Raw genomic sequence first — 26,936 nt, 5'->3', positions numbered from 1 at the left:
GACTGACCTTTCCTAATTATTGTAATGTTTAATTTCTTTTTTATTTCTGCTATGTTTAATAATTGATTATGTGTTTATCTGGCAAAGACTTGTAGAATGGTTGGGTTTGGAAGGGACCTTGAGAGTCATTCAGTTCCAAACTCCAAATACCTGCCCCCCACACACACCCTGCCATGGGCAGGAACACTATGTATAGGTATATCTTTTGGTGTGGTGGAATCTACTGTGCAGAGAATCACTCTTTTTGTAAGCAGCTGTTTTGTTTTGTTTCTTCTAGACATTCAATACTCATAAATCTGAACTTGCAGTTTCACAGTCCTGGAATATCATGCTTAAGCTCTTGGGTTAGTAAATAAAATGCAGCTCTTTTGCTGCTTGGTAAAACATTTTAGGTATGATTTTTTTGGTCTTGTGAACACCTTGTTCCTGTGAGCATGCCCTGGAATTTGATTGCCAAGTGGCACACAGGGTTGGGTTGTTTTAGTTTGCCAATTCACATTTGGGATTGATTTCCTGTCTTTAAAATGTTTCAGGTAAACCACAGGTGTGTGGACTGGAAAGTTAACAGAAGCCACCTAACTGCTGGAAATACCCAATCAGTATATGGTGCCACAGTCATTTTCAGAAATGTTATTGGCATGCTAATAGCTGTCTTAAGTTGTAATCATTTAGTCAGGGCAATTGGATGTGGTAACACCCTGAATCTGTCAAAACAGACATAGCAGCTGACAGTGTGCAGAGATCAATCACTTGGTCTCTTTGCTCAAGTGATGTGTGAAGTGTGTACTGTAATAAAAGCAGGCTTGAATTCCTCAATTAATATATGTGACCATACCAAAATTTAAAATGCACAGACTTCCATTTCCTAATTAATAAATGCTTAGGCTAATGAAATGACAGTGGCAATTTTAATCCCCCATATTTAAGAATCTCTGACTCACTGCCAGAGGAGAATATAGTAGTGGCAAAAATAATTAGGCATTTCTGTAGCACGCTTTTACATTGGATCTAAAATCATTTAGAGGCAAGCTGATATCTCCATGGTCATTGAGCAGTGGGCTCTAGGAAAACCCTGTTTAAGCAGGGAGGTTGGATCAAGTCACTTCACTGGTGGTCCCTCCTAACTAACTCTAACACTTCTGTGATTGTATAATTTTCTTCCAATAGATAAGGAAACAAAACTACAGATGGAGGAATTGTCAAGGTGAAGTACAGCTATAGTAGCAGACTCTTTAGTAAAGATTGTGGAGGAGTCAACTATAAGTAACTGTGTGTGTTGGGGCCTCTTTCAAATAGGTATAAAGTTTATGCTGAAATTGTTCCTGACTACATTTTGAAAGGTTTGCAAAAAGGATCACAAAATGGATGTTTATCAAAGTGATGGGGGTGGGTGTCTGTCTATAAGGGGAACTGCAAACAGAAACAGAAGGGATTTGGTTTTTGTTTTACTGCTCTGGCTGTTGTTCCACTGAGACACAGAAATCGGACACTGGGCCTGATGAAAGTGTAAGTGAAGGGGGTTGTGAGCTTCCTGTGCCAAAAATGAGCGTGTATAGAAAGGCTGGATATGGGTTAGGAAAATCTAAACAGTGTGATTTTACACAGACAGTGCTGTCGGCAGCACAGAAGAGTTTAAGAAAAGCAAAGGCATGTTTCATGAGGAAGCACCAGTGTCACATTAACTTGGGGAAGACTTTGCCTTATGATATTTAATGTCACATCACTCATTTAAAGCCCTAAAAATAGTGTTTATAATAAAACCCCTGACACAGCCATGACTGGTGTGATTCAGATGGCCCCTTTCCTTTTTTAATTTGTGAACAAAGCTGCTCCTTTGAAGAGAAGTGTTTGTTTACAGTTGTTTATCGGTGCAGGAAATGGATCAATTAGATGTAACTTTGTAAGTTAATTGAGTGCCACTACTGAAACCACCTGACGTCATGCTGGTGCCAGCAATGCCAGCTGAGAAATCTCATCACTGTTGCTGTGGGAAAGACAAGGACACGATGGGAAATGTTATTTTTGGCCCTCAAAAGATTAAAAATTTTAAATATTTATAGAGTCTTATCTAAAATACTGATTGGTTATTAGTGCCTTGAATTGAGGCAGGGATGTGTGAATCCCTAGAGCTTTATGACCATACCCCATCTGAATTAATCTGAACCATTAACAGGGAATTGGCACTCTGAATTTTCTTCTAGCTATATCCTCCTTTCCACACTGCACTGCCTTTATTTTTCTTCTTGGATTTTTTCATTAATGATTTGGAATGTAATAACAGCACACAAAAAATTAGCTTTCAGATTCATCCCTCTGAAATATTTGGCTTCAGAGCTATATTTATATTTTTTTTCGGTTTTTTTCCCCTGCTGCACAGGCTTATAATCCTTTTTTGCCTGTGCAAAAGCAGAATGACTTCATTAGCATGGTGCTACCTTGTCGCTGTACTGAGTTTTGCAATCTTTTTCTTATTCAACAATTCTTCCCTGCTGACTTAAGGGAGTTTTGAGAGGGGGAGGGAGGAGGCTTAACGTAAATATTCTGGATTATATTTTCCTGGCAAATTCATGGCCAGTTTTGAGACTGGAGAAGCTACTGGATGTATTTGTTAGTGTTGTAAACCTGTATTTTTCCTGTCAGTTGTAGAATAGCTCTGGCTTATGACAACTTTAATGAGGTCTTTGATAATGCTTCTGCAGCCTGTAGCAAATGGGTTTATTGTGGGAGCCAGGAACCCTTTCAGAACGTCCCAGTTTCAGAGCTGAAACAGGAGAGCAAAACCTTTAAGTAAATCTCTCTCGTCTAATCTTGAATCTTGCAGGAGAGCCACTTGAGGGTACCAGTGAGGTTGAAACTACTCAGTGTGGTTAATGTTTATCAGCTAATATTTAAAAAAAAACCCAAACTCTTTTCCTCTGATATGATTTTGATGTTGCTGTCAGGCTTGTGGTAAAAGAGTGAATGAACTTGGGACATACTTTAAGGGCAGAGCACACAGGAAAACTCTGCAGGTCAGTTACCCTAAAAATGTCTCAAATTCAATAGGCTTGTGAGCCTAAGGCACGTTTAATTAAACTTAAAGGAAAGCAAAAATAAAAATTTTAAATGCTGGTTTGGTTTTTATAAACCTGAGTAAGCCAAAGTCTGGATTACTCGGTTATGTGTGGTTGTAGGATTTGTTTTGTGAGCATTTTCCTGCACAGTGCAAATTCTGTCTCTGAAAAAGGAGAGGAAGGAACTTAAGGTTATGATTTCAGGGGTTAGAATATGCTCCATGTCGCACTTTTTCCTCTCAGGCCACTCACAGATATGCTGGAAAGTATTTGTAGGGAGAAGGAGACACAATGCTACTCTTTGAGTATATGTCTGAGACTGTATCTGTGCAACTGTGTTCCATGTCTGTGCCTTGGAAGAGAGTTCCCTGGGAGGGAATGCAAAGCCACACTTTGCAGTGAAGTTTAATAGGAAGACACAAGCTGGCCACAATGTGTGGGTTTGTGGACTGAAAGCTTGTCACTTCTGAAGGAGCTGAACCCTAGAGCCAGGCACTGTGGTATTGTTTTTCCTCTCTTAAAAATATTCTTTAAGGAGCTCTGCATAACACATCTTCATTGAGTTATCTTCCTTCCTTTCCCTTTTTGATTGAAATATGCATGGCTTTATTAACAGTTTCATTTACTTGTCTGTTAAGCTAAACCAAAAGCTTTGAAGAGCTCCTGCAATGGATTTAAGTATCACTGAGTTGGGCGGCTGCTTTGCCTTGCTGTGAGAGAAATTAGTCAAATTCCAGCCCCTGTGTGCAAACATCCTTAGTTTCTGGAGCTCTCGGTGTCTCCTTTTTCTGCAGCCTCCAGCTGATGCAGTCTAAATAATGCATATTTGGTGCCAGTGCAGGTTTCTTACTGCCTTGGCTGTGACAATGCCCAGTGGCAGATGATTAGGAAGAGTATAAGAATAGGAAGGGATGTAATGGTGCTTCTGTGGTATAGTCTCCTACCTCTAAGCAAGTCAGGAATTTCAGCATTTAGGAATAATAACTTTGGTTTTATTTAGTGTGATCACCGTCTGGTCCACAGCAACCTCCCTGAATCATATGCTGTATATGTGAAAGAATATTACCTCCATATGGTTTTGAACCTTCCACTGGCTGTCTGCTCTGGTGTTCCAAGTTCTTGTACTGAAAGAAGAAAGGAACAATTATTCTCTTTACCTGCTTTCTGCCATTCTTGCCTTTACAGGCCTTTATGTAGTTTTTAATGTAGTCTTTCTCTCTCCCCTTCAATGAAAGTAATTGCACTAGTCATTACTCACAGTGAAGCCATGCCATACTGTGATTTTTTCTGTTGCCTTTCCTCTCAACCTTTTTTAATTCTCTGGTGTCCTTTTTGAAATGAAGACAGCACATATATGAAGCACAGGTGGTTTGTTGGGATTTTTTTATAGCAGCAAAATATTTATGTTCCTTCAATCCCATTTCTATTAAGTCCTAACAGTGAATTTGCTTTTCTCGATTCCTGGACAACAAGATTTAATTCTTAGGCCTTCAGCTGACTATTACTAATACAATTTTCCCCATGTCTATCACTTTTCCTGAAACACATTGAATTTTATTTTATTGCAATAAATTGCAAGCCACACAGAGCTCCTTGCTCCCTCTCCCACCAGCTGTATCAGGGAGAGAATTAGAATGGTAAAAGATGGAAAACTCATGGGTTGAGATAAAGAGAGGTTAATAGGGAAAGCAGAAGCTGCACACACAAGAAGCAGAACCAGGAATTAATTCACTGCTTCCCATGGGCAGGCAGGTGTTCAGCCATCTCCAGGAGAGCAGAGCCCTATCAGGTGTGCTGGTTACTCAGGAAGACAAACACCATCACTTCAGAGGTCTTCCTCTTCCTCCTCCTTTCTCCAATTTTATACACTGAACATGATGTCAGATGGTCTGGAATATCCCTTCTGTCAGCTGGGATCACCTGCCTGTGTTTCCTCCCAACCTCTCAAGCACCCCCAGCCCCCTCCCCAGCATGGTAGTATAAAAGCAGAAAAGGCCTTGGCTCTGTGTAAGTCCTGCTCAGCAATAACAAAAACATTATTATCAATCCTATGTTCAGCACAAATTCAAAACACAGCCTTTTTCTGGCCACTGTGAACAAAACTAACTCTACCCCAGTGAAAGCCAGGACACTACAATCTGAGAAATAAAGTTTTCTACCACACAGATATGGTGTAGAGCTCAAATTAGTAAGCTGCATAGTTCTTGCTGGAGAGCCCTGAGTAGAAAGAAACAGGGAAATGCAAAGTATTTAAAATATTTCATCTGACTCTACTTGAGCATTAGTGTGACCCGTGCTCCAAAGTCACTTAAGTGTTCTTGAAAAATACCATAATCATTAGTAAGCAGCTTGCAGTGTGATTGCTGCTCAGATGTGTACACAGGGAGGAGGGGGAGGTACCCACTGTGGGCCAAGGTAAACCTCTAGAGTCCCTAAATGGGGGAAACAATGGCTTAAATTAAAAGATTTCTGGCAAAGTTTTTAAAAATGTTAGTTGTCTGTTACTCCAAGGCTTAAAGACTGGTATTTATTTCCAGTGTCACAGCTTTGGAAAATCTCCATGCTTCTACTATTTTAACATAAATTCTAAAATTACTGATCTTCATCTACTGTACCTTGCAGGCTTTAAGCAGAATATAAATCCACCTTTTTTAGTAGTCAGGCAGAAACTATTTCAAAAGTGTTCCTGATTATATGCGGCTGACACAATTTTAAAGAGTGGCCGTATGGGAGTGCTTCTTTTAAAACTACACACAACATGGCATTGTAGGATTTTTGCACAGAGAAGAAAATAAACTAGGTCAGCATAGGTCAAACTTCAGTCTTCCAGTGAGAAAAGCATCTATTTTAAGTGGAAGATGAGAAATGATATAGTAACTGTTACCCTGAAGTGAAAAATGGTGCTGTTTATGTATTTAATTGGTCAGGGTTTGCAGTGGGGCTTTGAATTCCGCTGCTGTCAGATCATGTATTGCTGCTGTCGATCACGGGTTTTTTCTTTCTTAAAAGACTCACGGTAAATTTATTTTGGATAGTTTTGTAACAGGTGTTTCCTCAGCGCCGCGAACGCTCTAAATGAGAACCGTGCTGCACGTCCGGAGCTCTCAGCTGAAATCACAGGCGGCCTGCCACGGGCTCTGGTGTGTTTACTCATCTGTGGCCACGCTGACAGCCGGCCCTGGCGGCTCCCACTGCCCGGCCAGGACGCGGAACAGATGTCGGGGATTAGGGGGGAAGGATCTGGGCAGGCTCTGGGGCTGCTCCTTGGCGGAAGTCATTCATTGTGGAGACATCATGGGGCTGCTGGGACTGGGCTGAGGAGTCGCCCAAAATGGGCCTCGGTGGTTTCGTGTGTCTGAATCAAAACCAAATGTTTCCCTGGTACCTTTTAATTAAAAGGAAAGCGTAAGTCAATACAATAAAATAAAGTTAGTGTGCCAAGCAGTATTGTGTTTCTCCAGCGTTGTTCCCAGCATAGGAGCTGGCAGTGTGGGGCCAGGCAGCCACAGAGCCCCTGCGCCTCGCACTGGCATTCATGGTCAGCTTGTCATTTTGTCAGTGTTTTATGCTTAAGGGAACGTTTCCTCTGGGACTGCCTGTCTTCAGCTGTTGGGTTTATCGCTGGCCCTTGTGTTTGGAGTGTTCTGTGCTCAGAAATCAACCATCTGTGGAAAAATAAGGGTGGCACAAGGTGGCCAAGAGTGAGCGGTGCATGGCGCTGTGTGTCCCCTACAGATGTCAGATACTGAACCACATTACTGGGAGGCTTGTCAGGCATCTGGCTGTGCTGGAAGCTAACTTTTGGCAGCAATTCATTGAGTTATGGAATCAGAGTGGGCACCTGTAGCTGTGATTTGTGATATGGAAAAAAAATAAATAAATTGTTATTATATTGTGATGCTGTTTTGAAGATTTCAGTAAAGAGTGAAAGGAAGGGAGAAAAACAGAGACACGGGGTCTATCTCCAGGCTTTGGCAAGAGAATGCAGTGAAGTCACTGCAGATGTACTTCATATGTGACAATACAAGGCACAGAGACATGGTGGCTCTGTGAAGAAGTTCTATGTGCTCAAGCAATGACACAAATTACTCTGGGAATTAAAACGAATGAAAGGAGCAAGGTTTTATAGGAAAAACTATGTATTTGCATAAGGCTGCATTGAGTTGAATTGAAGTCATGCTAAAATAACCCCAAGTCTTTTAGGGTCTCCAGGAGAGGCAGTATGACAGTAAAGAAAACTTTGAGTTAATTCAAATTCAAAGATGCTTTAAAAGTGTAACCATTAAATGAAGGTAAAATCCCATGTAAATATGTAATGACTGAGCTAGTAAATTACTCTTCCTGGAGAAATAAAATGTGGGGAAGTAATGGCTGTTATGTGGTGCCAGTCAACCATTGCTGGAACAGATTAAGATCTCTAAAGCTGAGCTGGAAGGACACCGTTTTCCAGAATGCAGAACTCCCTCTATGGAAGCGGTATACTTTCAGCTGCTGTTGACTTTGGTAGGAATTCAACGTGCTCATCAATTTATAAACCTATGCCCCCATTTAAAAAACTTAGAAAAGATCTACTTCTCTGAGCCTTGCAGTTATGAGATGTAATTCTTGCTGTATGATTTTTAGCCATTTTCTGAAATTCTTGAGCTACTAAGGAATCTGCAGAATCTAAGACTCAGGGAATAGTGGTGTCCTGGTAAATGCAATCTCAAATACTACTAGGAGATAAGTGAGTTAAAAACAGAACATCAACAACAGTGTTTTCCATTTGTGGGTTTCAGTGCTATAATCCACTGCAGGCAGCAAACCACATTTAGAGTTGCAATACTCTCCAGCAAGCTGCCTGCAAGAGCAGGTGTCAGCCTGCCCCATTTAAATTGCTACATCAGGACTCTGGAGAGCAGCAGCAGTCTTGCTGACATCAGCTCATTTGCCAGATTTGGAGACAAAATGCTGAATCTAATTGGAACTAATACTGATGGAAGTGTTGCCACAGGCCATTTCAGATCTTTGTATGTGCTGTAGAACTTGAGTTTTGGTCAGCAGCTTCAGTCAGGATCTAGAATTGTTTAGATGGCTCAGGCATGTGGATAGATACCTGATTATACTTACCTGAAATATTTAATAGCGTAGTTAATGTTGGAGTTTTTTAATGCACTCTCTTAAGATGGTCTATAAAAGCACAAAAAAGCTTAGCATGAAGATGCACACAGTGGCAAAACAAATAGAAAAGGAATAAATGCAGCTTTCAAAGATTTTTTTAACATAATAAAACAACCATGTGAGATGGGGCAGATGTTATTGTCTACTAATATAAAAATTATATTTTCCAACTAAATATTTGTTTGTTTAAAAGCTTACTTTCAAAACACTCCACTGAGGGTGGTTGTATTTTTTGTGTTTTCTGAGATTAGAGCATATACCCAAATTCATACCACGAAACCATGGTAGAGGTGAAGTGATCTTACTGCTCCTCAGAGCATCTTTTTACTTAGGAATGCTAATACTGAGGAGAAGGGAATATCTTGAAACAAACTTACTTTATGTGAGGAAGCCAGTGCTGTTGTAGTAGCAGAGCTGGAAATTTTCAGCACACAAAACTAGGAAATTTGAAGATTCTGAATCTTTTTGTAGGTATAACTGAGCAAGTTGTACAAATATCCTATATCTTTGCTGGCAAGGAACAGCTTTTTCTAATCACAATTAGTCCCCTGGAGTTTGAAATTCAAAGGTGGGTTCTGTAAAATTAATTTCTTTTCCCCTGCAGCTTTCATGATAAAGGCACGGTTATTAAATAAGGGCAGCCACTCTACAAGAGTCATTGCTCTTAAAACCTTTTCAGAAACTTAGAGACACCAAACAAGAGTGGTTACATGCTGAATATTACTTAAGGAGAATAATAATATAAAAAAAAATATATAATAATATAATTATAATAAGAATAAATAAAAGGAGAATGTAAAGTATGGATTTCTTACGTGCAGAGTAGAAGTTTATCCTAAAGTGCATGAAGCAGTGAACAAGACAAACTGTTTCATTGTCGCATCTGTCAAAGTCACTCTTTCCGATTTCATGCCTTTGTTGGGGTAATTTGAGGGGGAAGGGGAGAGCAAAAATACAAAGATTTTTAAAAGTGTGTGTAGGTGTGACTTTGCTCTCATACTGGCATCACTTTCCTAGGTGTTTTACCTTGGCTCAGTGGGAGTTGGGAATTGTGGCAGGTCACTGCCCAGCAGCCACAGCTGCCCGTGAGCCTGTTCTGCCACACTTTCCAAGGAAGTTAATCTAAAGTTGGAGTATAAAAGAAGATTATATTGTGTTGCACAGCTGTGTAATTGGACACATCTCAGAAAACTCAAACTGTCATATAATTTTGAATAATACCGAGCCTGACTAAGGTGAGGAATAATAAATCTTGGATGGCATAAACAGTGTCAGCGGTTTTTTGTCCAAGTTGTTCATGGTTTTAATTTGTGCTGGAGAAGCTCATGCTAATACAGAAGGGTATTTTAATTTTATTTTTTTAATGTGAAAAAATAATTAGTGTCTGGTGCTATTTAGGTAAACATTTACTGAGGTGTTTCATCCACTATGAGGAGAAGGTCCTTTGGTTAATGAGGTCTGTGCTTTCTAATAAAATTTCAGGAATCCACTTAACCATTTACATGGAGCATGATTTTACTACTAACTTTGAACCAACAGTTTTCTCCAAATGACTATGAAGAAACATAAATTTACTTTTTCTTTTAGCTTAGTGTAATGAATAATGAAAAAAATTACAGACTGTGTGGAACTGAATCCAAGTTTATACTGCTAGTGAACCATAAAATCAAATTAAAGCACTATCTGATTAATTTTCTTAATTCTTTGCTATCAGAGTAATAATGGAGGGTGGAATGGGCTGGCTACTTGTTTAATTGATACTGTTGTATACTATTTAAGTAATGAGCTAAAGTAATTTTTTCCTTAAGCAGGACTGCATATGTAGAATATATCTTTAGTTAACACAAAATAGAGTTTATTTTAGCACCCTGTGGGACACATTTGGCCAGTGATATGTTCATGTATCTATCAAATATTAATTTCTGTAAGTTTCATTAAGAAATAGAATAAAAATAGGTTGCTAACTTGCTGTGTTCCTCCATAATGGAAAAAGAATTCCCGACAAGAAAATAAAAGGATATAGAAGACTCTTTCATTTAAGTGCTCCTATGGTTTTATAGCTCTAACTAGTCCTTTCAAAATCATGGCTGTGTATGTGAAGTTAGTTTTAGTGGGTTTTTTCTTGAACATTTCAAATTTTCTTGTAGCTTTGTATTGCTAATTCTTGATCATGAAATAACTTGAAGTGAGCGATTTGTCTTTTTCAAGTTGATATTATATTTTTCTTGGTCTTCCGTACTTTAATTTGTATTTTCCTGCTTTCTATTATCTGTCATAACCAGCAACTTCTTTAATGAAAAGCTTCTTACCCAATACCTGGATCTCAAAACACCTTGGGCTTTATTAGCAATGCTGAATACCTGCCTTTGTGCTGGTGTTGGCAGTTTTCTTTTTGCTCAGAGTACTGCTCCTGTTGTCCCTCCTTACATTTATATTCAGGTGCTACATTAAAAATATCAACAGGCTTCAAAACTAGGAAGCTAGACAGTGGATAGATTTTCTTACTCTAGGCTCCCATGTGTCTTCAAGTATGACTGGCAAAATTAAGGGAAAGGGGTAAAATATTTGAGTGAGGTGTCTGAATTTTTTTTTCTCCTTTCCTTATTCTACTGCTCTCAAGGGGAGGTGGTGGTATGAGCAGAGACTGGGAGAGGGAGGAAATAGTTTTGAGACTGGACCAATGTGTCATTGTGTTAAATCCAGCCAGCCAGTGAGGTCATTGTTTTCATCTGAGTAATTTTAGAATGAAAACTCTTACATTATGGAAAACATTGCACATCTTTATTTCAGATATGGAAATATCCAGCCAGCATTTCAGTGGCAGAGCTCCACTGATTTCATCTGAGGTACTCCTGACTCCCAGTGGTGTAAGAAGGAGGGGAAATCAAATTCTTCTGCCTCATTTCTTTACTCTTTGCCACTAACCCAAAGGGGTTATTCTTTAGGTACTTTTCCAGCCTATATGTTTGTTGAAGAGGGAGCTGGTAAATCTGTGGACTGCACCTGTCAGCCCTGAATCTACTAAATCTGTCCAGCCTGGAGCTGGCTGCAGTTATGTTGCAGGGAAAAGTTCTTAAGCACCAGCTCATGTTGAGGCTAGACTGTGTTTCGGTGTGCACAGGGAAAATCCTCGAGACTGCATTCTTGGATATTGATTATATTTCATCCTTGGGCTCCACTAGGCTCGTTCTCCATGTAGTGTGATTTAATTGGGGGAACTGGGCAATCTGCCCAGCTCTGCAGTCGATTCGTGTGACCATGAGCTAGCCCTGTCATCTCTGTGCACTTACATTTTAATGTATATGATCTCTAAGGTGGGTCTGATGTTTGTAACACAAGATCCTTCTCGTATAATACAGGAATTTAAAAATATGTGTGTATTTTCTACACTATTAACAACATGGGGTGGAGATACTGACCGTTCCTCACAAGCTAATAGAAATAGCAGGATATTTTGATTTAATGTAACAAAGCTTTTTTTCTCATTGGAAGTGTGAGAAAGCCATTGCTAGCTCATGCCTTGAGAATAATATATGAAAAATGGGTTGGTTTATGACACAGTATCTACCAGTTGTTGCATGGCATGGAGTGTTTAGCATTGGTTTGTGGTAAGTCTTGTGTCTCCTTAAGATCTGTTCAGTCACTTGATTGTTAAGAATTAATACTTCTATCCATTCGAGGTAAAACTTCCAGGCCTTTTCAAAGAACACTGCCCAGTGCTAGCACTGAAACATTCAGGCTTAAGAGGACCCAAAACCTGCAGATTGCACAGTGCAGTTCTCTAAAGGAGAACAGGGGCGAGTAATGGTCTGCAAACTGTAAATATGTATTTGCTCAGGAGTTTGCACAATTATATTGTTGATAATATGCAATAGGATATTTTTATGCATGGAATCTGTTTCTCTTCCTACTGAAGTTCAGGTTCATATTTACTTGTGAAAAGCATTTTAAGAATTATAAAGAAAAGAAAAAAAACCTGCAGCAAAGATGTTGAAGTTGTAACATCAGCAAAAGTGCAACAATTTCAAGATTGGGGTAGACAATATTGTACTTTCTACTGAAAATATTTTCTAGACATTTAAAGCAATATCTGAATTAGCCCTATTGGGACTCCAGAGCAAATGAAAGGCCATCTTTTGCAGGAATCTGAGAGTTTTCAGAGCATTGCTGTAATGTGTCCTAGTGTTAAAGCTTGAAATTCTCAGGGAGAGTAATAGGTTTGTCCATACCCCACGCCTTCAGATGAGGCACTGGAACTTATGTGAAGCAGGACTCTGCCCAAGCTGGCAACACCAGTGGGAAAATGTCTGAGGCTGAGAACCTCAGGTCGATGGGCTGGGACAGGCTTTGAAGAAACTGCCCCCAGTGACTGAAAACACATGGAATGGGAGCAGAGTGACCAACTGGGCTTCTTCTGCCCCAGCTCTAGCCCTTCTGAAGTGGTGTGTTCAGACCAGGCCACTGGTCCAGAAATGATGGAGGAGAGGTGCTGGCACAGAGGTCCACCTGGTGCATCTGGGTTGGCTGCTTGGAGGTGTGTTAGTGCAGCTGGGCATGCACTGCTTCCTGCCTTGGGTACCAAGACAGAGCAGATGGAGCAGCAGGGCCAAGCTCCCAGAGCTGCCCTACCATCTCCAGCCACAAGTGTCAGCAGTGTCTGAGAAGTCCAGATCAAGAGTACCTCAGTGATAGCAGTGAATATTTATGGTGCTGTCACCATTGTGAATCCCTCACAATATTCATGTGGCTATCCTCTCCCTCACTCCTCCTTTCCCAAGTGCTGCCAAAGGCAGTACCATGCTATCATCCACATTTGACTACTGGCGACCCAGTGATGTGCCATCACAGGACTGCAGGTTGGACTTGAAGCCCTAGTGTACAAAGCTGGAATTGAATGAGTATGAAACTGCAATTGAGCAACTTATTGGGTCCTTATCCATGTCTCATGGAGAGACCTGTGAGCAGGCTTCAGGCACACTTCCAGGAATAATTTGGTTTTGTGCTGGAAATATAAGGCCAACTGTTTCCATCATGGTCTTATACTTTTGCTGTCCATTTTTTGTCAAAGTTAAGGTATGTGGATATATGAGGAAATGAAATAATAAAAAACTTTTGTTATTCAAAATAGGAATTTAAATCTTGTCTCACTTTTCTTAAAGGATATGGTTGATATTCTTGCTTGCTTTGTCTGATCATTGACTGGTCCCCAGTTGCCTAACTGTGCTCTGATAAGAATACCAGAACAGTGTATATATTGACTTCCCATCCCTGGGCACTTTTGGCCTTGTTCTCCTTGGAAATTGTTGAAAATACTGACACCACCTATTGGTGAAACAGTACAGCTAGGAATGATGCTTATGTACATACTAGGAATTAGTAAAATGGAGAAAAGAGCTTGAAATGTCCTCCAGATTGTATCGCAATTTAAGGGGTTTCTTTTTAAACAACATATTCTCTGTTTTGTATGGTTGTGCATAACATGTCCTTGATTTAAAATAAGCAAAGAAAAACTCCAACTCCAGCCAACAAATGTAAAAGTCTACCTTAACCTACGCTTTCTAAAATAATAGTACAAATATGAACTTTCTGGCTATTCTGAATGGTCAGTGCTGTCACTTTTTAAAAATGTGTTTAAAATTTTAAAAAGAAATTGTCTGCCCATACAAATGCTATTTAGAAGAGGTTAAAGGCATTGGGACCTAAATTATTTCCTCCTCAGTTGTGAAATAACTGGAGCTAAGTTCTTTTTCTTTCTGTTCTTGTTCGCATTCTTTCTTTTTAACAAATGTTATCAATTCTCTAAAATGAATGCTTTGTGTGTGGCAGATTAATCAATGTTTGAAAGGCAGTCTACTGGTGGCAGCAGTTTAAGTTCCAGTGCTCTCAGAAGGAGGACTTGCATTAGTCTCAAGTGTTTTTGGGGGGTGCCATGTGATTAATGGCCTCTGGTCATTTGCTTTGGATGTGATAGTCACTAATGTTTACATCAGTAGACAGGACAAAAATTACTTAGTTACATATCATGGGGCCTCTGTGATGACAGAGATGATCAATATTTTGAATTTGTTTAAAAAACAACCTATTTCTGCTCCTGCTTTGTGTGATGATCTTTTAAAAAAAGAATTGTAGTGGCTCCTGTTTGGTATCTCTGGGGTTTTTTTTTTATCTTGGGGTGATAAACTTATAGCTAAAGAGTGTTATTTACAGGAACTGGGTATAGAAATGCCATGTTTCACTGAAGATGTATTGCAGTACTGTCTTCACTGTTGTCATAACTGGCTGAGCAACTGGAATGGAGCATAGCAGCAGCTGGGAAGCATAAGGAAAGCTTTGTAGGAATAGATAGGTGTTCTTACTGCAGCTTCTGTTCATAACCCAGCCCTCTATCCTACAGGTTAGTTGGGGACTGACCTCAAAGTGCTGTTTATGGATGTCCCCAGAGCATGTGAATGCTCTGCTGAGGAGCTCCCATCCTGTGAGAAGAGGGTGTAATCCTGTGAGGGGGAGGCTGTGTTCACAGGCAGAGCTGTGCATGCAAGACAAGACCAGTTCACTGCCATGAAGCATAGCAGTCCTGCAGCTCCAAGAGGAAACTAGAGATGAGCAGGAAAGAAACCTTCCAGATGAGCTGGGGAATGGAGTAAAACCTTGGTGAGAATTGTGTGGGAAAAGCCTTGCCAGTAGTAAAATAAGTGTCTGACAGGGTTCCAATGAGATGAATAGTTTTACTGTTATGGTGAAATTTTTGGACAGAATAATACTTGAGTAAAATACATAATTGCAGGCAAAAGTATTTGGCTTTGAGGTTTCTTCCGACGTGCTGCATGTCCAAATTCATAGCCATTGATTGAGATGTCAGCATTTATAACAAAAATAATAGGATTTAAACTTCTATTGAACACATACTCGGATTGTTCTGCACTTTGAAAGTGTGTCAAGTTGCTTTCGGCTAGAAAAGCAAGAAGTGGAACGTAAAATATTTCAATCAAAAATATCAGAAAATGCATATGGAATACTATGGCCCTTTTTTAGCCTTTATTAGCACAGGCAGAGAAGGATGGTGAAAGGAAATGCTGATGTGATTCTCTGACTGCTAGCACTTGCAGGGTCATGGCCAAAGAAAAGCAAAGCATGAGGATAAATCTTATTATGTTTTGCCACTGTTATTACAGTTCAACTTCTTGGCTAACGATAAAATTATTAATTCCCTCTTATTCCTGTACATCCTTTTCTTTAAATAAGCATGGATCAAAACTGCCTGTATGCTTCTGGCATTCTCATGTGAATGTAGGCATGAGGGCTCCCAAATAACTGAGAGCTGATTCTGTGACTGGAATGTGTTTGCTTACTGTCTGTGTGGGTGGCAAAGTGTCCATGAATGTTTTAGCACAGTCAAGCTTGCTCTTGGTTTCAGTACAAGATTTGCCACTGATGCATCAGTCCAGCAGTGACATGGAGAATTTAACATTTAAAAGTGAATATGCTTTTGGATATACTCACTGTTGGACAACCCAAGGGCAAATTGCTGCTAAATATGACTGAGTTGTTAGGTGAACAACTTTAGACAGAGATTGACACTGGGAGAAGGTGCTGGATGCTACTGGTGAACATCCTGGCAGAGCTCTGTGATGGCTTCTCTGAGTTTAAGAGCTTTACTGCAGTGAGTGGTAGAAGTCTACTGTTGTGAACAATCATTTTCATCTTATGAGGTGCATAATTACAAATTCTGTCTCCAGTGTATTCAAAGGCTAGTAGATGTTTCATGTAGCTCTATTTCCTGTGTAGCTCAGCTGTCCCTTTACCTGTACCATGGCCTTGTGTGCTATGACATTACACAAAGCTGAGCCAGCCAGGCCTGTGTTACACTGCTGACATGTCAGTAGGTGTGTGTGTGTGTGTGTGGCATAAAAAATATTGAGGAGTAAAGGTTTGGGAAAGAGATATGGTAGCATCCATAACTGGTGAGAGAGCAAAATCCATCTGGACACTGGAAATGCTGTTGGAACCTTTCAGCCTCTGTTTCAGTTGTGTGGTGCACCCAAGTAGTTACAGGGAAAAAAAGTCTTTTCTAATGTGCAGCAGAACTTAACAATGCTGATAGGAATGTGTGTTCCATGGAAGGGATGATGGGATTGTCTCAAATCTTCTGTGTAGCAGACCTGGTCTTTATTCACCATGAATTTATCTGTAAAAGGTTCTAATGGTCTAAAGTAGCATTTCTGTTAATAGTGCTATATTTCAACTTCATTCCATAACTATTTGTGTGTGCTGGGATATGTAGGGTTTCCAGATATCTTCCTTCTCAAATCCCACCAAGCTTTTTCTTCAAAAATTACAACAGTGAGAAAAACGCAAATATAAACTTTGAGCCCTTTGTTTGTGAAAAAAAGCCATTTGCAGGACAGGAGTGGATCTTTCCTGCCCTGGGTTTCAGGCAGCAGCAGCTTGAACAGGAAGTGCTGTATTAAAGTGGAATATGACTGAAGCATTTTAGTGAGAAATGTATTTTTTTTAATGTCAGTTTGATGCTGCTCAGAGATCTAAGACAGTAGATGGAAAGAGAGTTAGCAAAGGGCACAAAAGGAAGTCAAAAGTGCAAGCAGAATATACTTAAGGTGCTCTTCTCATGACTAAAAATGTGTCTGCTTGGATCCACAACTTAATATCACTGGAAGATTTGGCCAAAATGCTTGATTTTTTCAGTAATGTTTAAGGAATTTGAGGTCATAAGGAATTATTGCAATGAAAAATGCCAGTGCTGTTTGTTAATTATTGGGCCACCATTAAATTTCAACATCACCCAGATCATGGGTGCAGTACTAGTTTGATGCCATCACTCTACCTTTTTGCTTGTAAACAACCATTTAACATGTAATGGCTTGAAAATACTCATGAGTTGTTTGTTTGTTTTCTTCACAGGCTGGAATGGTGTTAAGATGTGGATACTTCTGGTTTGGCTTGTTTCTTGTGCCCACTGCGTGCCTTGTTAAAGACGTGGCATGGACAGCGTAAGTCCCAAACCAGTCTTCTTGGTGTTGTAGGAATTATTCTCTATGAACCCGTTGTCCAGTATTGTTTTGTAAAGAACTCTGAAGTCTCTCAATGACTGCAAAATGGTGGTACTCATTTGGAAGGGAAAAAAGCTGAAGTGAGTGATTCCCAACCTGCCATGGCACCCAGCAATGTGAGAGAATGAATAGTTGGGAGTAAATTTGAAGGAGGTGGCCTTGTCTGAGTAATGAAGGTGTGTCACCTTAGGATTATTTGTCTTGTCTACCCTTTAGTTAAAGGCAAATTTCAGTTGGACATCTGAGATTTCCTCTGGAGCAAATAATTTGTTGAATCTGACTAACGTTAGGTAGAAAGTAGAAATGTGGCACTCTAATCCATACCCAGTAAGGTCTCAGCTCTCTGTCAGCTGATTTCCAGGTTCTCCTTCAGCAGCAGGTCTTTGAAGACTGAACTGGGAGAAGAGCAATACTCTGCACTTCATGTTTGAAGTCTGAATGGTACCTTCACTGCCCAGAGAGGAGGAACAAACTGGTGAAACACAAGTCTGTGTAATTCCCTTCTTTCAAAATTTTGTGGTTTCAAAACATTGCAGAAGGCAAATAATTTCAAGAACTTGGATTTAAAGGGAAGCAACTCACCTTCTGTGCCGTTGCAATTTGAAATACAGAAGTATTTATTTAACTTAATTTATTAAAGTATTAAAGAAGTATTTAATTTAGAATGTGTGGCATTTTGTTCAGCGAACTTTTAAGTGCCTTAAGCACCGAATCTTCCATCTTCTCCCTTGGAAAACTGTGTTACAATTAAGAAGGTTTTGTTGCATGGATACATAATAACTTTGTGCAAGGAGGACCCGGGACATTCCAGCTGCTGGGCAAAAAGTTAGATCCTGCCTGGAATGAAGAGGAAATGCAGGTTAGCTTGTCACTGGTCAGAAAGGCTCGTAGTGAAAACATCATGGCACATAACAATTTACTCCTGTAATGAGCTGTTGGTCAGTCAGGGAACATTATTGGAACCATGCAACCATTCAGGTTGGAAAAGACCTGTGAGGTCATTGAGTCCAACTGTAAATCTAACAGTGCCATGTCCACCAATCTGCTTTACAGAAAAAGGCAGAAAATACTAAAAATCTAGGGTTCCCAAACACAGGCACATTTCAAACACCTTCATGAAAGGTACAGATCAGAAAATCTATTTTTATTTCGTATGGGGTTGATAGCACAGTGAAATTAAACTGGTAATAGGCAAATCTGCCAGTCAGTACTTCTTAAATTTTGCCCCTCAGCTTCATTTTCACAAGCTAGACTGCTCAAATTAAAACTAGGTATTGTAATGTGAAATTTCAACTATGATTTAATAGTCCAGCACATCAGAGGGTTTTTTTTGCAATCACTAAGCTTCTGCAATTGCAAATTATTTTAAAATTCTAAAGCTGAGGTCAAAATGTTTAAATTTAGATACTTAACTGTGTCTGTGACCTGCTTGTTAAAAAACAAGCAGGGAAAAAAATCTTTAGCTTTTTTAATGTTTTCATGGTAGTTGAGTGTTGTCCTGAAGTTGTCCTCTGTTCTTATCAGTTCTTGGCAAAAATGACTCATGAATTGTAAAACAGGCCAGACCATGGCAGGCTCATCCTCAGCTATTAGTCATTTCAAACTGTTACTGACTGAGCCTGTTCTATAATATTTCTTAAAGAAATCTCGGCAACGTAATCCTTAAAGTCCTTCAGACTGAAAATGTGTAGAGATTGTGAAGCTCTCAAGACAAACGTGTATGATTGATAGACCAGATATTTTCCCCACAGATTTTAAACAGGAGGCTCAGAAAAATATTAAGCAAAAAATCTCTTCTCTGACCAGGACTTTTTTTTTTTTTAACTAAGCCATCACTGAAAAATTAACACCATTAACATTTTAACTAGGATAAATGAAATGACACAGCTATCAGCACTGCCATATGGAAGGAGTAAAGGTCTGTTTCCTTTCCAAGAGGCTTGCCATTTAAAACTAGAGCCTAAGGCCTCTGGAAATCAGCTGGCTCATTTCCACAGCAGTGGTTACACCACATTGCTCTCTGTAATTCAGCAGAATATGGTTTTGGCCATAAAATTCCAGCAACTCTGACTGCTCATGGTCATGGAATTTATCCCTTTCAGTTTCTTTTGGACATGAAGCACATGTCCACAGTCAGAACATCCATATGACCCAAAAGGTATATGCCTAATTTCAGTACAAACTCTGCCAGAAAGCCGTAAACACAATATAGAGTTTTTGTCTGGAGCAAGGTTGATTGGAAGGTCTTTTTCAGACACAAATCTTTTGTTTATAAACTTCTGTGCTGCATCTACTATCAAAATTTCTAATGCTAGAAGCAAGAACATGTTTCCATTGTTACACAGGCTACAGTTGTCAACATATCACTTACCTCCCATGTTCCATGTGGCTCCAGGCTTTTTTATTTTCTTTTTTGGTTTTGTTTTCTTCCTTTTAAATGAATCAAGGATATCTATTTTTAAAGAGAAGGAAGCTTATTATAAATACTTGGTTGAAATACGTTGTTAACTTTGGTCCACTACCCTGAATTCGGTGCCTTGGTTTGCCTTGTAAAAATCCTAGTTATGCCACCATTACAATGAGCAGAGCTTTATACAGTGAGTGGTCCATCACAGTTGGCACGTGTCCCTTGAATACATGTCACTGGCTCTAGGAAGTCTTGGAATAGCTGACTCACAAAGGTATGTGGGAATTATTAAAAAAACAGTGTGTATTCCAGCAAAATCAGGCAAGAGGGCAAGACTTTATTTGTAATTGGTGTCTCAGTGCTTATTTTACAGTGAAAAATTTCCTGAGCCTTCCAATCATTACCAAAATTTTCATGAACTGTTTTGTGGGGTTTTTTTTACCATGGGGAAGAAGCAGTTTGCACTTGCCAGTTCTGCAGTGTAAGTAAGAGAAGAAGATATGAGGAGCTTTTCCCATCTTTGCCTACACTTGCAGTCCCTGGAATACGAGACTCATAAAATGGTAGTGGGGATAATGAGCCAGAGTAGAGGTAGTGTCATGTTTGAGAAACACTTATGAATGTCACCATGCTTCTCCTGGCAGATTCTGGCCTCCTGAACCCCCTAGATATCCCAGGCCAGTAAAGTGATGCACTTCCCTGGCTTTGAAAGGGAAGAGACACACAAAATACAAAGATAGCTTTTTGCCTGTTCTTACAGTCCCTGATCTTAATACCCCAGCATGTGAGACAAAGGTGAGTTTGTCTTTATATAATACATCAAAATTTAGCTGAACACTTACAGAAAATGCATAATCTCACTGTTGTTCATTGAGGATTGATTGTGCATCCAGGGCCACTTGTAGAGTACTGACCTAAAAGCTTAGAATCCTACCTATAATTCTGTGCATCAAAGGTTTGTAACTTGCTGTAGGGAAAAAGTCATGAAGTATCCAGTCCTGTTGCCAGCAGTCTGTGGAATATTTGCAGTTGACTTTGATAGGAGCAAGGAGGCAATTGTAATACCATATTTTAGTGTTAGTTTTTTAGGGAACATGTGGATAGGTTAGCTCAGGCCTTTTTCATATTCTTATATTTATTGATAGTATGTGATTATTGACCATTCCATGGGTGCTCTTGCTTCCAAGTGAAGGAGTGACTTAATGCATAGCAACTACCAGCCCCAGAAGAGCCCATGTGTTTCATCATTTCACTATACTTATAAAACACTTCATTATCCCCAACTTCAGGCCAACAGTATTTCTTACATGTTGTATCATATCAGTGTCAGATCTCCTTGTGCTGTGCTGCACAAATTGAACTCGTTGATCAGAATCCATTCTGTCAAATTTTGAATATTCACTCTAAGGGAAAAGAAAAACATCTCTTATGGCTTATGGAAAAGTAAACATGGAACTTTGGAAGAGATTGAATAACTTGTACATTTCTGTGTTCTTGTCAGTGGGGAAAACTGGTTATAAAGGATTTGAAAAATGCCAAATGTGCTGTCTTGAAGTTTGCAATGGTAGGTATGACCTCTTTAAAGGGGAAGAGATGAAGGTCAAAATTTCAAGGTCAAAATTTCAATGTATTTATTTAAATTAAAGAGTTTGATAGTGAATTCAATGGAAAAGATTGTAAAAATTAATAACCTCAAAGCTTTCTCATTTTAATAGCTATATTTTCCCTTCCTCAAAGAGGAGACCAGTCTAATCATTAGCCTAACTAGTTACAGCAACTTGAATCTAATTAATTTCTGTGCAGCTGTTGGTAATCTCACATTGCTGAAGCATTATATATTTTAAAAATATTCTCGCTACTCATTTCTTTTGACACAGTATGTTGGTGTTGCAAACGATGCACCTTGGCTGGTTTATTTTAACAATATACCCTTCTAAGTACGTCCTGATAATCTTTACCTTCAGATTTTGGTGTGCTTCATCTTCTGTTGTTCTATTTTTTTTCCTCTTAACTGCAGATGTGTTTTGAAAGTAATTTTAGTTTTAGCTTCTCATTTTTAGATATTTGGAGCCTAATTCAGCAACACAAAGACCAGAGGACTTGGATATCCTTGTATTAGTATCAAGGCACTGTCATTATAAACAGTGTCAGCAAAGATTTTATGGTCTTTGTTTCTTATTCCCTATGGAAGGAGCAATAAGTATCACACTTTTTTAAAATAAATGCATCTTCATTATATTTTAATTACATACACACCAGTTATTATTTTTCTGCTAGAGGAGGTTTTGCATTGTTTTATATCATTGGCTAAAGATTTTAATGTCTGCATGTAAGATTTTTATAAAACTTGTAATGAAATTTTTGCCACCTTTGAGCTGAAGAATGTTATTTTAATGCTATGAAGCAAGTAGTGTCTCAGCCGACTTGGCTCCATCTTGTTTTTAGGCTTATTGTGCAGTCACATGCAAATCAAGATATTCTCATGGGACACTTGTCCTCCTTTAAGTGGCACAAAAGAGGAAGCTGATCAAAAACTGCCCATGTGAGAAAGATCCCTGCGTTTTATGTTCTTGCTTTGTACAGGTCAAGGAAAAGGGGACTATATTGTCTGCCCTATGTCAATGTAATTTAGGTATTATAGCCCTGGAGCAGTAGGTGAACCTGGGGGGAAAAGGCCCAAGTCTCTTCATGGGGGACTCTAAATTGCACTCTAAATTTTGATTGCATGTGTGGTGCATGGATTACTCTTTGAATCCTCAAGCTGAAAAAGCAGGAGGACGCAGCCAGTCTTGTTACTGTCAATTGGGAAGTTCCTTGAGGAGAGAAGTGCCTTTCCAGTATGTGAGACTGATAAATGAAAATCAAGGGGCTTGAATGGCAATTACTAGCTGAGCCTCTCCTCTGGTTTTCAGAGGAGTGCCACACGTAGCTCAAAAGACAGAGTGGATTCATGTTTTATTGCCATGAATATTCAATGAATCCCAGCTCTTTTGTCTGAGTGCCCGGGTCCTGAGCAGTCCCACGGCAGCGGTGTCAGGTCTCTGTAGTCCCATAGCATTGCTGCTTGGGTAGATTTGGAGGGTTGGATTGAAGTGGCTGAGCTCTGTTTAATTTGAAGTCATCCTGATTTCTCACTTTGTATGTATTTTTCCCCAGGTATTGTGAACCTGAACTAACCATGCCTACACTGTGACTTATTTTCCAAATTTTTCAAGGAAGGGCCCTGTGTCTCTCACCTGAGAGGTAAAATTGGGGGTTTGTAGCAAAACAAATGTTCACATGGCTTTTTTGTTTTGTTTTTTGTCCTTTCCTTGCGGTACAGGGCGAAGCATACCTACCATAAAACTTTGCTGGAGCAAGTTAAGGAGTTGGAAACAAAGACAAGAGAACTGGGAAAAGCCATGCTTCGTGATAGTAATGGAAAGAGGCAAGTCTATGCTAAATGTTTAAACCAGACCCTTCTTTTCCTCTCCCCTGCCTATTTCTCGTTCACCATTAAAATCTGATTGTAGACAGGCTAATAAGGCTTCTTCTCCTGTATTATTAATTTATTGCTGTTCCCTTTCATATGTGTCTGTTCCCCTCACAGAAACCATCCCTTCCATTTTCATTTCTCCTGCATTATTGCTGTGAGGCTCTATTGGAAACTACTGCTCAGTCTCCTGCGTGGTAACATGTAGTGCTCTTACCTGGCCACTGAGCCAGACTGGTTTTGAAAGCACTTTGTTATGTCATCCAAAAAACAAAACAAAAAAAAGATAACCACGTCAGAGGAGGGAACTGTCAGCAGCCCAGGATATAAAGACTACAGCTAAAAGGAGAACTGGCGTAATCCATTGTGCCAGTACTTTATTCAGTTTCACCTTAAAGGTTTTTTTATGCTTTTGCTTTTTTCACTACAGCTTGCAGGTCTCTTGCCTTCAGGGTTCTCAGTTTCTCGTTGTGCCTCTCCCTTATAACCACACCATATGGACTTGAATATATTGCTATTATTGAACCTTTCATTGTATAGAGAGAGTATGTGTTGTGTGGGAACTTTTGTCTCTTCTGAAAGAAGCTAAAGAAAATCATGGTGAGGCTTTTGCATCCAACAGTTTCATTTACCATCTCAGAATGTGGTTCTGCATCAGCTGGTTGGAAAAGCTCCCCAAGTTCAAAAAGGTTTTAGAACTAACTCTTCTATTCCTTACACAATATGGCACCGCATGACTTGCTAAGAAACTACATGATCATTAAACTGGATTTTAGCAAACCTTATAAACTGGCAAACTGAGTGGAATGGGGCTTTTAAAAGATTTTGTTCTTCTGGGGCAGGGTCATCTTTTGAGCCTTTGATGTCTATTCTAAGGTAAACTAATTGCCATATTTTAGCTGCTGCTAAGACAAGCAGATAGTAGATTTTTTCAACGGAATTTTTGTGTTAATAAGGACTGGTTTTAGAGAAAATTACCAGGCAATGATTTACTGAGATTATGGTAAACTGAAAAGCTTTTAAAATAACTTGTATGAACTTTAATGTGTTTATAAGATGTCCTTAGTGACCAGAGTTTGCTTCTCAGAGGCCAAGACAAAGTAAACACAGTGTTATTGATTAAGATCACTTCAAAACACTTGGTATCTTCAGTTTTTGAGTAATTTTTCTGCTGCAATTTTGGATCTAGCAAAACAGAGTTTATAAATTGTGCTCTACTAGCGAAAGTCACAGACTGCACATCAAATGATTTAAAAAGAGAAGGCAAACTTTGCAGCAACAAAGGCAGCCTTCTATGCCACAATTATAACCAACAAAGGTGCTTAATATCAGGCGTTTAATTAAATAATGAGCCTTGTTCTTAGAAGGTTGAGCAGTCCTTTTGAAGTCAGTTGAAGCCAAAGCGCTTGGTACCAAAATCAGGTCAGTCTCCCCATACAAGAAAGGTGTGACCTGGTGTTGTGAAGTGCTGGCTGATGAGATACCAGGTAAGTGGAACCCAGACTAGCAGAAAACTGATTTTTCCCAGGCACATGGTTTGGGTATGAACTCTGTGAGTTGCCTAGGTGTTGCTGTGGTTCCTATCCAGGCATTTATGTGGGATTATATTGATGCTAGTTCGAAGCATTTGTGTTTTTCTGATGGTGTTTGATGCCAGCTGTTGACAGAGAGGAGCTTTGTGCCTGGTGCATCCCTGGCTTGCAGGGTGGGTTGAGTTGCTGTTAACAGCAAGAGAGAGACAGTCAGCATTTGATCTGTTTATACGTGCATGTCTGTGTCTCCGAGAGCTTGATGGGTTTCTTCTCTGTTTACACACTGTCCTGACTTTCTGTAAATTTCATGGCCATGTTGTAATTCATTCATACACTCCATGTTTTCATAGCCTTTTACTTTATTGCATTCTCACTGCAAACTCTTTCATCTGCATTCCTCCTCCATATAGCTTCACTTCATTCTCGAAACGCTTGCATGGAGATGATGTAAGGAATCCCTCCTGGCCCTCCTTCCCATTTTCCCTCCCCCCTTCTTTCCATGCATTTGTTTGTTCTCATTCCTAATTGCTCCCAGATTTTCTGGGTGGTCCATCTGTGAACTAGATAATAGTAGAGTGCCTCTGCCTGCTTGGAGTTGGTGTGCTGTGCTTGTGTTGTGGCCTCCCGACTCCTCTTCAGAGTTGTTTTGTCTTTTATCTCTTTTGTCTGTCTCATGGCTCTTTCACACCTGCTAGAAATCGTGTGCTTGTCCAAAGGGAAGGGTGAGGGTGGGAAAGAAATAGAGTGGGAAGTTTCTTCAGTTAGTCTCTCTCGTTCATGTTCTTTATTTTTTAAAAATTTCCTTGAAGCTGGTGGAAACATGTGCTAAGGTACATGCTCTGCTCTCCCCTCCTGCCCGCAGCCCCATTGCTCTTGGGATATTTCTGACAATATGACACTATGCAGGAAGGGAAAGTATCTTCTCATTTCTAATAGAAAATAGAGAGTGTGTAAAAACTGCACAAGTCTGTCTGTCACCTCAGTCCTTGGTTGGAAGTGTTCCTGAAAACATGTCCATTAGGTGCTGGCTTGTTCAGGCAGCTGTGGAAGATAAGCTGGCTGTCATCAGGGTCTGTTTTCCTGGCCTACATAGCAGACACTGTTTTGTTCCATGTTTTTCACAAACAAACAACCAAAAACTCACACCCAATTACAGATAAGAGAAGGATTTAGGGAGCTAATTGCTTTTATCATTTCCTAGACCTTAGACAAAAAATGAAGTGCAAGATCTGAATGTTCAGAAGTAATCTGCTAAACAAAAAGCAGTTTGCAAATCCTGGAAAGCAATGAGTGCATCTAGACTTGCACAACAGATTGCCAGCAGTTTGCTGTGACTCAGCTAAATTGCTGTTAAATGTGGGCAGATATCACCTGGGTCCTTGCTGCACTTGGGGAAGGAGTTCTGAGAGAGCTGTGTGTGCCACTTGATACCTATATATGCATATCATGTCTCAGAGGATCTTCACCCTGACAGCTGTCTGTTCTTGCTAGACACATTTTTCTGGGTTAATAAAAGATGTCTTCACTTGTGCTTGTTATATCTTTCTGAATCTTAGCCCCTTTGAACAGTTTCTAAAATTGAATTTGCTTGTATTGCTCTAAAAAGCAGGTGCGCATTTTTGCCGTACCAAAGGGTGGGAATAAACAGCACGGCAAGTGGTTGGTGAGGGACTGTTTGGTCTGTGCAGGGTAGAGTGTCAGCACCCTGGGCACTACAGCTGGGTCCCAGAAACCTTACAAATAGCATTAGAGTGATGCTTGGAGATGATAGCAAGTGTATAGTCTTGAGCTGTAATGGGTCTTATTCCTTTATGCTCTTATTCCTTTATGTGTCTCATCTGGACAGCTGAAAACTTATATTTGGTAGAAGCTAGGATGATGACTAAGATAATTCCAAGAGCAGGGAATTCATCAGGGAAAACATGTAACATGGAAACAGGGGGAAACATGGAAAACGGGCAACTCCAGAAACAGCTTGAGAAACGGGAGAGGGAATGTGCAGCAAGGGGCTGTGATGGATCCCATGCCATGCTTGCCTGCCTGTGGAAGATGAGTACCCACACTTGCCCTCCCCAGCCTGGGCACCTGGCAGTGCTGGGCTGGGCTCCAGCCGAGCTGTGACATGAGCACATCTTGCTTAGGAAGGGAGAGGGGCTCCCTGGCACTCTCATGTAACAAAAGGCAGGATTTAACACTAAATTTTCATGAATTTGGAGAGGTGAGAGGGGCAGCTCATGTGCCAAA

General features: G+C 39.9%; 1 protein-coding gene across 2 annotated transcripts in view; it reads left to right on the top strand.

The window, feature by feature from the left end:
• The window catches only part of ATP8A2 (ATPase phospholipid transporting 8A2), a 310,559-nt gene that overhangs the window by 264,466 nt on the left and 19,157 nt on the right, over positions 1 to 26,936 (top strand). For both annotated transcript variants that reach the window (XM_014879642.2, XM_088159506.1), the window contains exons 34-35: positions 17,133 to 17,221; positions 23,011 to 23,115. In XM_014879642.2, the coding sequence (XP_014735128.2) occupies positions 17,133 to 17,221; positions 23,011 to 23,115 (194 nt within the window). The remainder of the gene's footprint in view (positions 1 to 17,132; positions 17,222 to 23,010; positions 23,116 to 26,936) is intronic.

This window comes from Sturnus vulgaris, chromosome 2 (assembly GCF_052056855.1).
Source record: "Sturnus vulgaris isolate bStuVul1 chromosome 2, bStuVul1.hap1, whole genome shotgun sequence".
In the NCBI taxonomy this organism is placed as follows: Eukaryota; Metazoa; Chordata; class Aves; order Passeriformes; family Sturnidae; genus Sturnus; species Sturnus vulgaris.
This window is presented reverse-complemented; position numbering and strand designations above follow the sequence as displayed.